Source organism: Cervus canadensis, chromosome 28 (genome assembly GCF_019320065.1).
Source record: "Cervus canadensis isolate Bull #8, Minnesota chromosome 28, ASM1932006v1, whole genome shotgun sequence".
Taxonomy (NCBI): domain Eukaryota; kingdom Metazoa; phylum Chordata; class Mammalia; order Artiodactyla; family Cervidae; genus Cervus; species Cervus canadensis.
The window spans coordinates 47,169,019-47,182,766 of record NC_057413.1 but is presented as its reverse complement, the minus strand read 5'-3'; the positions used below and the strand labels follow the sequence as shown (position 1 = coordinate 47,182,766).

Sequence of the window (13,748 nt, the reverse complement as noted above, 5' to 3'; positions counted from 1 at the left end):
TGCAGAGCAATTGCAGGAATAGTACAAAGAACTCCCTAGAACCGCCACCTAGATTCACCGCATTGTGCTCCATTTGCTTTATTTGCTCTCTCTTGTTATTTACACACTTGTTTCTAAAGAGTAATTTGAGACATCTGATCCCTTTTTCCTAAATACTTACCTATTCACAACATTGTAACTCAACTATAATGCAATTAGAAAAAAAAACAAAAACCTTCCCCTCTTCAAAATAAAAAGAAAAAATCTTACATACTGTGTGTGTGCTATGTAAGCACAGAGATATTCTCTGCACAACTAGCAAATTCAGGAATTTAATATTGATACGACACCATTTTCTGATATACCTTTTACATTCAGTCATCGTTGATTGTCCATTGAGACCCTTTTACAGCATACCCTTCCCCCGTCGCAGGATCACACATCGCATTGAGATGTTACTTCCAGCCCCTCTTCCAGAGGCTTCACCTCAGTCGTCTTGGCTAAGGGAGGCAGGTGAGGAAGTTCACTCCCCGTGGAGATGGATGCTGTTCACATCTGTGCATTTGTACACTGAACTCTGTCACCCCCCAGCCAGGGCACTGGATGCCAGCTCCCTGGGTCCCCGTGTTGAGAGGGGAGTGACCTCTCAACAAGGTCCTCAAACAAGACCTTCCAGGTCTGTTTTAGAAGCATTTGCATTGAAAAGAGTTTTTTATTTGCCTTCCCCAATCCACACCGGTAGAAGGGACAGCTAGCCCAGGCAGGTGGGAAGGAAAGAAGCAGGGTCAGCTGGGGCTTGGGGCTGCGTTAAGTTCAGTACTGGGGGCTCCTGAAGGGGTGAGTCTGGACGTTGGGACTTACCCCACGGGTAATAGAGTACCACAGCACCTCAAGCACTGTGGGGATGTGGTAGGTGTGTCCTGGACTCGTGTGTGTGTATGGGTGTGTTCGTTCCAAGGCCACTCAGGAGACAGACTTCCATCCTGTGGTCTTTGGGGTCTAATGCGTTTTCAGAGTTAAGATCAAAGGTGGGGTGGGCAGTATTACCTCCAGCCCATAAAGTCCGTCCGTGTTCCTTATTCACACATAATTATAGGATGATCCAGAAGGTGCTTCTAGGATTCCAGGCAGCTTGCTTTGATTGTTCACAATATTTTCACCTTTGTGGGGAGAAGATTTAGAACACAGATTCCTGGGTTAGGAGCATTATCTCGTTTGGTCATCATAATGGCCCCACAAAGCAGGAAGTATCTCCATTTTATACAAGGAGAAAATGAGTCTCTGATTTGTAGAAAAGGGAAGTTGGGAGGCCTAGGTTTGCCCCCTGTCTCTTAAGGGATTTGAGATAACATAATGCTGGCACATAGTAGATACATAAGTGATAGATTAACATCATGGCTGCTACGGCTCATCCAAGGTCACTCCACTGGCAACATCACACATGCACAGGCAAAATCCAGAGCACGACTGGAATCTGAAAACTCTTGATGATAAGTCCCTAGGTCTTTCTCCTTTCCAGTTATGTGCAAATAATGAGAGCTCAACCCTGGCTTTTAAAGGCCTGGCCTCCATCCCAGCAAAATCAGAGTATACACACTCCATGAGGGTTATTAGACAATCCGTCACGGGTATACCGCAAAGAATCAGACAGGACTTAGCGCCTGAACAACTAGACAGTCTTGTGTACTGCAGTATGTACCGCATCTCAGAATGCAGGGTTGAGAGACGTTGAGAACACGTATGTGCCCATGTGACTCAAACAGAGGCAGAAAAAAAGTAGATGATGGGGCAAGGCCATTCCAGTTCTTCAGACTTCTTTTAAGAACAAAATGGGTTGTTTGCTGCCCTCATAGAACCAGAGAGTAATTCTGAGACTGCCCTTGGTACCCCGAGATCTTGTGGATGTTTATGAAACATCTGCCTTGAATCCCCCTTCTTATATATTAAACCGTTAAGTCTAGAGAGTTGGTGCCATCAGCCCATCAGTGAGTAACAGCTTGGCTTACTATGTGTCCATGTTTGTGGGATTCATATAAGACATGTCCCTGGGCTCCAAGGAGCAACCAGATCTCATTGGAGGAACTGGGGGAGTATCTAGAGAGCGAACAGGAGTCCTCCCTTCTGGGACTTGGCTGTAGGTTGCTCTGAACAACAGTCAGTCAGCATGGCCTGGTGCAGACAAGGGATGGCTCTGTAGGAATAACAAGAGCTAACGTTTATTGGGTCTTCACTGCATGCCAGGAGCTAAGTGCTTCTTGTGTATTGCACCACTTAATCCTCACAACTTCCCTAGAATAGGTACATTCTATTTTTTCTTTTGTGACCATGCTGTGTGGCACGTGAGAACCTAATTCCCCAACCAGAGATCGAACCTGTGCCCGCTGCCATTGGGAGTGTGGAGTCTTAACCACTGGACTGCCAGGGAAGTCCCAGTAAATTCTATTTTTAAATCAGTTTCATAGTCAAGGAAACTGAGGCACAGAGAACTTAAGTCACTGGCTGAGTCATATAGCCAGTAGGAGGCAGAGCTAGAATTCAAATTCAAGCAGTCTGGCTCCAGAACTTTCCTATTCCCTCTACCATCTTTCTAGAGGGGCTCTGTGGATCCTTTTAGGATTAGAGACTTGGACTTTAGTGAAGCAAAATTCTCAGGGGTGGGAGCTCCACAGACCTGGGCTTAGCACCACTGGTCGTGAGACTGTAAACAACTTATCAAACTTCTAAAGCTCCGCATTCTCTGGCTCATGGGGACAACTTCTTCGTCACAGGGCAGTGTGATGGTGAGCATGTGTTTAGAGCACAGAGCAAGGGGTGTTACTGTTAGAAATGGAGGGTGGGAAGAGGGGCACAGCCTGACCAACACCCAGGATCAGGGATGAACATGAACCAGAGGGGTATGTTGGAAGGATCCTAGAGAGGGAGCTGGTTCAGTTAGATTGTCGGATTGGCTGTAACAGGTGAGTGGAAATAAACACTATCCTGAAGGATACAGCCAGGGTGTTGAGGACCTTGAAAGCTACCATAAAACGCCCCACAGCTCCTCCAAAGGACAGGTGTGTGGATGTTGTTGACATATGGAAATGTGTGTTTGGAGGGGGAAAAAAAATAGAATGCAAAATAGTATGTACAGACCAACAGCTGTGTAAACGCATTATGGTCTGCAAGCCTAGAGATCAGAAAGGCATCTGCAGTGCTGTCAATACTCCAGGTCACTGGTCTTTTCTTATTTACTTTTCTGTAACTACCTAATGAGAACTAAGAGTGAACAGGAAGCCAGGCCAAGGGGGGTTGGCTTTTGAGCTTGTGGACATCCCTGGGGAGTTAGGCACAGTTTTTTGTTTTTGTTTTTTGATCTGTTTCAATTGAGATACAATTTATATACAGTTGATTCTCATTATTTGCAGATTCGGTATCTGTAATTTGCCTACTCACTAAAATTTATTTGTAACCCCCCAAATCTACTCAAGACACTTTGGCACGAGCGGAGCAATGAAAAGTTTGTCACCTGCTGCACGGGGAACCAGCTGAGGTCGAACAAGACATTCTGCTTCCTTGTTTCAGCCCTTGTACTGGAAATAAGCATCCTTTTCTGTTTAGTGCCATGCTTTTCATATTTCTTTGCTTTTTGTTGGTGATTTTGCTATTTAAAAATGGCCCTCAAGGACTTCCCTGGCAGTCCAATGGTTAAGACTCTGTGTTTCCAGGGCAGAAAGGCATGGGTTTGATCCCTGGTCTGCAACCCTTGGTCCCAATCCCTTGGTTGGGCAACCAAGATCCCACATGTTTCATGGAATGGCTAGAAAAACATTTTTTTTAATTTTAAAAATTAAATAAAATGCCCCCTAAGCACAGGGCTGATGTGCTGTCTAACATTCCTACGTGCAAGGAAGCTACGAGGTGCCTTACAGAGAAAATACGTGTGTTAGGTAAGCTTCGAAGGCGCGAGTTATGGTGCTGCTGGCCATGAGTTCAATGTCAGTGCGTTAACAACAGACATTAAACAAGGTGTCTTTAAAGAGAAACATGCATAAAGACAAAGTTGTATATTGATCATCTGATGAAAGTGACTTGACCAAAATTTACAGGATCCTAACCCGGTATGGATGGAGAAGGAAATGGTAACCCACTCCAGTATTCTTGCCTGGAGAATCCCACGGACAAAGGAGCCTGATGGGCGACAAAGGAGCCTGGTGGGCTACAGTCCATGGGGTTGCAAAGAGTTGGACATGACTGAGTCACACACACACACACACACCCCTATATGGATGTGAGAGTTGGACTGTGAAGAAAGCTGAGCACCAAAGAATTGATGCTTTTGAACTGTGGTGTTGGAGAAGCCTGGTGGGCTACAGTCCATGGGGTTGCAAAGAGTCGGACATGACTGAGTGACTCACACACACACACACACACACACACACACACCCCACTCACACACACACACACACACACACGTATATGGATGTGAGAGTTGGACTGTGAAGAAAGCTGAGCACTAAAGAATTGATGCTTTTGAACTGTGGTGTTGGAGAAGACTCTTGAGAGTCCCTTGGACTGCAAGGAGATCCAACCAGTCCATCCTAAAGGAGATCAGTCCCAAGTGTTCATTGGAAAGACTGATGTTGAAGCTGAAACTCCAGTACTTTGGCCACCTGATGCGAAGAGCTGACTCATTTGAAAAGACCCTGATGCTGGGAAGGATTGGGGGCAGGAGGAGAAGGGGACGACAGAGGATGAGATGGTTGGATGGCATCACCGACTCAATGGACTTGGGTTTGGGTGGACTCAGGGAGTTGGTGATGGCCAGGGAGGCCTAGCGTGCTGTGGTTCATGGGGTCTCAAAGAGTTGGACACGACTGAGCGACTGAACTGAACTGAACCCTGTATTTCCCTCAGGGCATGGATCCAGTTTTTACTAATTCAGTGTTTGCAGCAATTTCACAGACCCTAAGTACTGCGAATAACAAGAGTTGACTATATCATAAAATTCACCCTTTTAACTAAGCCCATATTTCAGTATACTCACTGGTTATTCCTGTGAATTTTCCAGCAATTATAACGGCCTCACAGAGCAGCAAGTTAAGAACTGTCTTTCCCTGTCCCCTGACGGTTCTGCTCTCTTTCAGGATGCCCAGGAGAACCATGGACTGGCTGTACCCACCCCCTGTGTGCCAGACAACTTTGCAGACAAACAAGTGACAGGTAAGAGGACCCCAGGCTTGAGGCTTGTCTATCTTTCTTTTTTTCCTCCTTAAGCCCAAGCATCTGGACCTCCCTCCCCAGCTGGTGATAAAGCTGTAGTCCCCAGGCCTCTTGCCTGCTAGCTGCTGTGGGTGGGAGACGAGGAGAGCCAGAGCTAAGGCCCAGGGGAGGAAGGATGGTGAGGGCTGGGGCCAGAGCAGGAACAAGGGCAGCGTGAGTGATAGAAAGAACCCTGGAGTCAGGCAGCCCTGGCCTTGAATCCCAGCTCCCCTGCATATTAGCCTCGTTCCCTGGAGCAAGTCACTTAACCCCTTGCCCCTCCGTATCTCCGGGCAAGACAATTCCAGTTCTGAAGGCACAAACAAAGTACTGGATAGGATGTGAGTAACTTCTTGTCATATCGCTTGCTCAAAACCCGCCAGTGACTTCCCTTGTCACCTAACAGAAGGGTTCTTGCCAGGACGGCCAGAATCCGGCCCCACCTGGCCTAATCTGCTGGCTTTCTCATCTCATCCCACTCTCCTTGCTGCTCCTTCAGTATCCAGGCTCGTTTCCACCCCTGGGCCTTTGCACTCCCTGCGGTCCAGTCTGTTCTTCCCTTGCACGTGTGCACAGCCCTCTCTCCCTCTCTCATTCCGTCTTTCCTCCAATGTCACCTTCTCAGCCAGGTCTTCCCAGACCTCCCTATTCACATTGCACCCCCAGCACCCCTCCTGGGTTTTCCTCCCATATCACTCATCACCTCGATGTGCTGGAAATTTGCTGATGTGTTCATTGTCTATCTCATTGTCCCGTTAAAACACAAGGTGCAAGAGGGCCAGTATTTTGACTATGTTTTGGTTTGTCTTTTACTGCTGTGTCCCAGCTCCTAACACTTGGGTGCTCACTGGATGTGGTCTTTATTTTGAAGTCAGGAAACTGGGAGGAGCCCTTCAGAGCTGCACATTCCTGGGTTTGTTTCACTCTGTGCCAGAAATTAAGAGGTGGGGGAGGCAAAGGATATGTGCCCCTCAGAGAGGAGTAACTAGGGCATCCTGGTGGTCTGCAGACACTAGGGAGGGGGCAGGGACTGGGGCCAGGGGGTAGGGATTTGAGCCTCTGGGGCCGGGGAGGGGGACTCAGTATCTCTCTAGTGCCTGAGTCAACCAAGTCAATTCATTTCCACTCCATCCATCCGGCAACCCAGAGTCTGTTCCAGTTCTCTGCGAGGTTCTCTGGATTCTTGGTAGACTCAGGATCTTTAGAAAGCAGGAGTTGCTCATGCAGATTTCTTCCTCCCAAACTTTCACCCAAACTTCCTCACCGACGTGTCCAGGCCCCTACCCCCATCCACGACTTCCTATGTCTCCCAGCTTCCCTGTCTTACGCAGAATGGAAAGTTAAGCACAGGCGGTAGTAGTCAAAGTGATTACCATTCTCTGGGCCTAGCACCTGATAGGCTCTTTCCATTCTTTTATATAAATTCTCTTAATCCTCAAACAGATTTATGAGGCAATTGCTGACGTTATTCCCATTTTACAGATAATGAAACTGAGGCTCCGCAAGTTTAACCAGTGTGTCCAAGGTCACACATTTAGTAAGCAGAAGAGCCTGGATTTGAACCCTGGCGTTTCTGGCCAAAGCGAGTTTAGTAAAGGGATGATATATAGGACTGTGAGCAGGGCAGAAGGGTGGAGCCTGAGCCTCGGAAGCCAGTGGAGAAAATTCAGCACAGGCTCCAGAGGCTGTGCCAGGGGCACAGGGGCCCCTCCCTGGAAAGAAGAGGGTCCCTCTCAGGAGAGGTCAGGAGACTGGAGACATGGCTGCTCCTCGCTTGGTGTTCGCGAAACCAGCCAGCTGCTCTCTCAGGAGGTCAGCAAGCCCGCGCTGCCTGCTCACCCTCCTCATCTCTGCCTCTCCCTCCTTCCAGGCACCAGCACGCTCGTCAATGGCAACCTCCGACTATACAGCTCTGTGGGGGACCTAAGGCCTGGACAGTATGGCCAGGACTTACTCATCCCCCCACCTCCCCCGGGCCCGGCGCCGGCGCCGCCCCTGGGCACCCTGCAGCCTCCAGAGGAGCTCTCACCGCCACCTCCACCCTCCACAGCTCCCCCGCCTCCCCCCCTGCTGGAATCACTGCACCCACCCCCACCCAGCACGGCCCCAGCTCTGCCCCCAGGAATGGGGGCCCTTTCCCCCGCCCCCACCATTTCCTCCCCATCCACACCCACGCCTCCTGACTTCATTCCGCCCGCCCCACCCCAGGCCGTTCAAGCCCCACCTCCACCCCTCGTGCCAACCCCGACACCCCCAGCCCCAGGGTCTCCCCATGCCGTGGGGACCCGCCTCTTCCCCGCTGGGGGTGTCACCAAGTGGAAATCGGAAGTAACGCTGAATGGCAGGCAGCCTGACGCCCCCAGAAGCAGCCCCCCCAGGAGCCCTGCTGAGCCCAAGGGGGGCCTCCTGGGTCCGGAGTCCCACCTCACCTTCCCCCGGTCATTCAAGGTGCCTCCCCCAACGCCAGTCAGGACTTCGTCCATCTCCATTCCAGAGGTACAAGGGGCTCCTCCTGAGGACGAAGAGCCCACCAAGAAGGGCCCCAGTCGACCCTCACTGCCTCCCAGCTTCCAGATCCGCTCCGCGTGCCAGGCCTACCCAGACAGGGCTTCTGAGCTAGTGCACCCCGAGGAGCCCGGCGCTGTGGCACCGGCTGGCCCGAGGCCAGGCCAGCCTCAGGTCCAGAGCAGTGAACAAGCCGAGACGCCACCTCCAGCCCCTCCCCTGCCCCCTCCTGCACCCCCGCTCCCTCCGCCAGCACCCCCGCTGCCCCCAGCTGCCCCTCCTCTGCCATCTGCCGAGAAGGCAGCCCCTCCACCTGCTGGGTTGATGAAAAGACCCAAGGCTAGCTCTCCTGCTCCCAAACCCAAACCTGACCCCCCAATCCCGGAGGAGACAGCCTCTTCGGAGCCCATGGACTGGCGGGATCCCAGCCAGATGGCAAAGCTGCGGGACGAGCTGTCAGCCTATCTTTGCGGCTCCAGGAGAGAGGACCGGCTCGCCAGTCACAGACCAGGTCCAGCGGCAGCCTCTCGGGGAAGGGAGGACCACAAGTGTCCCAGCCTGCCAGCGAAAGAGGCGCCCCCGAGTCTGCTACAGAAGGAGGCGCCCCCAAGCCTGCCAGAGAAGGAGGCCCCTTCAAGCATTCCTGAGGAGAGTCCCTGCAGCCGGCCAAAGAAGGATGCTACCAGCCTGACCCTCCCTCCTGTGGATTACCTCCCCCAAGACGCACCAACTCCTAGTGTCTGGGAGATCCGGAAGAAGCTGGAGGCCCAGCTTTCCTCATCAGCTGAGAAGGAGGCCAGGCCCAGCAGAGGCTCTCTGCCTCCCAAACCTCAGCCAGAAGGGGGAAGAATCTTTGAAAACAGAGTTGATAACGGCAAATTCTCCAAGCCTGTGGCCAAGAATCTCCCACCTCTATCCACCACCCCTCTGCTAAACACACCACTCCAGTCCAAGGTCACACCCGGACCAGCCACCCCATCCAAGGCCACGCCCGGGCCAGCCACCCCACCCAAGGCCACGCCCGGGCCAGCCACCCCACCCAAGGCCACGCCCGGGCCAGCCACACCACCCAAGGCCACGCCCGAGCCAGCCACACCACCCAAGGCCACACCTCTACCCATCACATCTTCCCAACTGATAGCAGAAAAGAACCTGGTCACAGCTGGGCAGTGGGAGAAGCCAGAACATGAAGAACTTGCAGTGCCCTCCAAGCCAGAGGTAGAGGGGCACTCCTCAGAGGCCAGTAAGCCTCCTACACAGGGAGCCCGCTCATCTCCAGCCTTCCCCCCAAAGATATCACCTGGGCGAGAAGAGGCACCGTGTTTCTACAAGCCTCATCGCAGCCAGAACAGCCCCAGCAGAGAGGTGGCCGTGGTGACGCCCACCCTGTCCAGAGGAGAGGCTGCAGGGTCAGGCAAGCCTGTGGAGGGGAAGGAGCCCCAGGAGCTGCCGCCCAAGCCCCCAGCCTCACCCCAGGCTGCTGACGAGCTCCTCAGGCACCCGGTGACGGGGGAGGTGGTGGAGCGGGGCTCCCCGATGGCCCTGCTCCTTGCAGCCAAGCAGAGGGCCCAGAAGGGGAGGCCCAGGGGGGCTGCCCTGGGCCAGTCCTCCCTGCCAGGGAGTGTCCGAGGCCCCAGCCAGCCCGAAGCAGGCTCTGATACCATCTTGTACAACGAGGGCCAGCCCAACTCCTTCACTGTGGTCCCTAAGGTGTCCAAGGAGACTGGGAATGTCCCCCAGCTAACCTCGCCAGGACAGCCCAAAGGACTCCGTCAGTGGGAACCCCAGCCCCGCAGGGACCCAGAGGGCACGGAGTCGGGCCGCGGGCCCAGCTGGACAAAGGTGGAGCCCCGGGCCTCGGCGGCCTGGGAGAGACCAGAGCCCTCCAGCCTCCTCCAGGGCCGCCTCCTGCCCAAGTCTTTCTCTTCCCCTCCTTCTCCTTCCCACAAACCGGAGGAAGACAAGGAGGAGGAGTTCAACTTTGAGGTCATCCCGCCACCGCCAGAATTCAGCAATGACCCCGAGCCCCCGACCGCCCCCTTTCAGTATCTGGGGCGCCGGGGTTCCCCTCCCCGGAACAATTTCTCAGACTTGGGGCAGCTCGCCAACGCGGGCCCACCTCGCAGCTTCTCTCACTTCTCCGCCGATCCAGGTCCGGCCCGGGGCCTGGAGCGCTTCTCGGGCGGGGGCGGGGGTCGCTCGCTCATCAAGAAGCGCCTTTACGTCGGGGAGCCCCACCGCTACCCCGGGCCGCCCCGCGGCGCCACCGGCCGCAGCCTGAGCTCCCCCAACTGCTTCGGGCCGCAGCCCGGGGGCCCCTTTGCAGCGCCCAGCGGCCCCGAGATGCGGCGCGTCAACTCGGCGGGCCGCGGGCCCCCCGGCGGCCTGCACTCGTGGAAGATGTCCCTGGAGGGCGCCCCTCGCGGAGAGACCAAGTACAAAGCTCTCGGCGGCGGCGGCGGCGACTACGGCTGCGCCCCGGCTACCGCTACCGGCAGGTGAGCGGCGGGCCAGGGTGGCCAGGGTGATGGTGGGCTGAGAAAGCAGGGGAGATGGGGGCTGGGCTGGGAAGGCAGGGGAAGGGGGTGCTGGGCAGAGAAGACAGGGGAGAGGGGGGCTGGGCAGGGAAAGCAGGGGAGAGGGGGGCTGGGCTGGGAAGGCAGGGGAGACGGAGGCTCGCCCCCAGACCACCCGGAGCTGGCCAGGCTGCGGCCATCCCCCCGGATATTTGGTTTTCTCCATCCTGGCTCTCAGGGCAGAGAAAAGGGGCAAGGAGGCGCGCTTCCCTAACACCCACTCTCCTTTGTCTTCTCTCCTGTCTCTCTCTTCCTAGAGTCCCCGTGTGGGGTGGGGGAGAGCTGAGTGGTCCTTGAGTGCTGAGATTTCCCATCACCGAGATGCATCCAGAGCCAGGCTAGGAGGGAAGGGTTCTGAGAAGGAGGGTATTGCGCATGTACTCTGGCAACACGGCCTGGACAGGAGGGAACCCTGTGGCTGATGGGTCAATACTGGGGTCCCACTGGAGAGGATAAGCGCTGGGCTTGAGGGGCAGCTCCATCCTTCCTCTGATGGCCCTGGGGAGATTCTCGGGGTGATGGTTAACCAGCTGCAGATACTAACCTCATCTCTCTCCTGCTCCCCACCAGGTCTCCCCACAACAACACGCACTACGGAATCTCCATCAACACATTCACTGTGAGGCCTGGGACCCGCCATCCCATCTCCTATGCCTACTCAGGGGCCCATTGGAAGGCCCCGTCCTGAGCTCAGGGTTTTCTCAGCTGTCCTCCAAGGGGTCGGATCCGGGCGCTTGTTTTGGTGGGGTTGGGAGGGATGCAACTGGTGTTAGGTAGCCTCACTCAGACACAGAAGAGTCTTTGTTTCCCAAAGACAGACAGACGGACAACGAGTGAAACAGTGGCCCCAGGATTATCAGGATTGGACTTCTGTTTCTTCCCAAAGCCTTGGTGTGGCTGTGGGCTGTCTGCAGAGGAGGGTGGGAGGGAGGAGGAGGGAGAAGAGAAGGAACTTTTAAGGACCCGGAGCCTGAGTTTTCACTGTCTGGGACTATTTGCCTTAGCAGGGCTTACTGAAAGCAGTTTTCCAAGCAGCCCTGCTGAGCAGGTTCTAAAAGCAAGGGCAGGGGCATTGGCTCTGAATGGGAACCCAATGGGAACCCATCAGAATGGCTGTGGTTGTTGGTCAGGTTCTCATGAGGGGCTGGGGACCAGCCCTATCTGGGTAGGGGTGCAGGGTGCTACAGGTTGATCTCAGCTTCCACCTGCCCACCAGTTGCCAATCCAGAGGTGATACCTAGAGTTGCTGGTATGAAAGCCACATTGAGGTGGGACCAGGAATATGCAGGCACAAGTGGGGGAGGTACCAGAACAAAGTGCTTTGCACTGACCATGAGTGGGGATGAGGGAATTGGAGGTTCATTTCTCCCTGGCCTTGAGCTACAGAAGGGCCTAGAGAGGGAAGACTTGGCAAGTTTGGGATGGAAGACACAGGGTGGAGGCTTGCTTTTCTACTCAGACCCAGGTAGCCATGATTTAGGGGGTTGGGGCCAAGGAGCTAGAGAGCCTGGGGCTTGACACCAAAGGCCTTGAGTGATGGTCAGGTCCTGTATGGGATTTGGAGGGGCATCATCCCAACCACTCCTCCCAGCCCCAGTACTACAGGTCCCCAATATTATCGAGGCCTTGGGATGTGTAACCAAGATGCCAGAAGGCCTTGGAGAGTAGAAAGTGACAGAGATGGGAATAGAGGTCTAAGAAGAGTTTGCTGCGAGTAGGGACCGTGATTTGGAAAGTCAAGAGTGCAGGCCCAGGCCCGTTCAGAGCAGAGAAACCTGATCAGTAGGGTGACCATTTGTTCTTCGGTGGGAAGTCTGGGTTTAGGCCTGCTTTCCAGTTAATTAGAACCCCTTCCACTTTCAAAAAACAGCCCTGGTGTAGATGATGTCTGGCCATCAGACATATCAGAGAACAGTATTCCTTGGTCCATCTTGTCTTCAGGTCTTGGTGGATTGAACTCCTGGGGCCAGGCCAAGGCAGGCTACCTGGGTGAGGGAATAGGGCAGGGGGTGCCCGCCTCAGAGGAGCAGGCTGGCGGGAGCACCCAGGAAGCATTTCCCTTTGGGGGCACGATGTTGGACCTCTGTGATGTGTGCTAACCACTGACAGTATACCAGGGTGGGGGGTAGCAGAGGACCACTTCAGGGAAAGAGTGCTGGGGTGGGCAGGTGCTCTGATGGGGCAGGATCTGGTTACGGTGTCTAAAAAGCCAGCCGCATCCCAGTGCCAGCACTGGCTCTATATATATGTATGTATTTCCCCCTGTACAATGTTTTTTACAAGATTTCACTAATTTATCTGCTGTGTTAAGGCTTGAGGGGTGGGCTGTGGACTCCTAGCTGTATCTTGCTCTGGGGTTGGCAGGGAAGGACTGATTCTCTCTTGGCTTGGAAATACACAGGCCAGTCTGGATGGCCTCCAGTCCTGTGGCTGCGGATTGATGACTGGGACGTACTGGGCTGTGATGAGAGGTTGGGGAAGTGAACTGAGCCGGGAAAGGCCGAGCACAGGGTGGTGGCTGAACTGGAGCCATCATGCTGGGCCTAACTCTCTCTTCTGACCCTTAGGTTTTCTCATTCTCCAAGTCCTTTCAAGGGGAGGGAGTAGAGCTGAAGTCTGGTGATAACAGACTGTGCCCCAAAGCAAATCTCTGAGTCTCTGAACCTCAGTTTCTTCCGTACAATGGATATGATAACCTACCTCATGAGGCTGTTGTGACGACTAGAGACAGTCATTTAACAGGGATCTGAGTGGCCACGAGATAGCAGGCACTGTGCTTAGCACCGATACACAGCCATCAACATTCACACGCCTCCTACCCATGGCAAGACTAGTCTCGTGGAGGAGAGAGAATGGAAGGAACGCATAGAAACAGCCTCTATTATAAAGAATGGTAGGGAGGGGAAAAAACAGGGACTATGAGAATAACTGGAGGGTGGGGGAGAGGAGTGGATTGACTTTGACTGCCTGGTCAGGGGGAGGCCTCTTGAAAGGGTGCCATTTATGTGATCCAAGTCAAGCATCCAACATATATCTGGTACTCAGTAATTGCTCAATAAACTGCATCTTGTGTGTGGCCCTGCATGGTTTTCCATAAAGCATCTTTAGCTTTCCCAGAAGAGGAAACTGAGAACCAGAGGTCATTTCAGGACAGTGAGAGAGAGTGTGCTTGGGGTGTTTCCTGTGGCTGAGCCTTTTGTGGGGGGGGGGGTCTGGGAAAGGGAGGCTGGGAGGGTGACTCACTTGTCTGGCAACTTGGAAGGGCCTCCCCTCTCCCATCCTGGGGCTCCCTGGTTCTCTTGTCTCTCACCGTCCCCACCCTGAACTGTGAGCAAGGATGGGGCCCTGCCTCTGGCTGCTCTGCAGGAGGGGAGGATCAAGGGATCACCTTGAGTCATCTCTAACTCATCTTGAAAGTGACCGGGATGGATGCGTGCTGTGTGGGTTTTT

General features: G+C 54.0%; 1 protein-coding gene across 2 annotated transcripts in view; it reads left to right on the top strand.

Annotated features, from left to right (window-relative positions):
- Positions 1–13,376, top strand: part of C28H6orf132 (chromosome 28 C6orf132 homolog) — a 34,908-nt gene extending 21,532 nt beyond the window's left edge. Inside the window, exons 3-6 of one of the 2 annotated variants that reach the window (XM_043450217.1) lie at positions 5,103–5,178; positions 7,088–10,220; positions 10,556–10,635; positions 10,869–13,376. In XM_043450217.1, coding sequence (XP_043306152.1) covers positions 5,103–5,178; positions 7,088–10,220; positions 10,556–10,595 — 3,249 coding nt within the window. In that variant the 3' untranslated portion in view covers positions 10,596–10,635; positions 10,869–13,376. The remainder of the gene's footprint in view (positions 1–5,102; positions 5,179–7,087; positions 10,221–10,555; positions 10,636–10,868) is intronic. The other variant, XM_043450216.1, reaches the window with a different exon arrangement.
- The last annotated feature ends 372 nt before the right edge of the window (positions 13,377–13,748 follow it).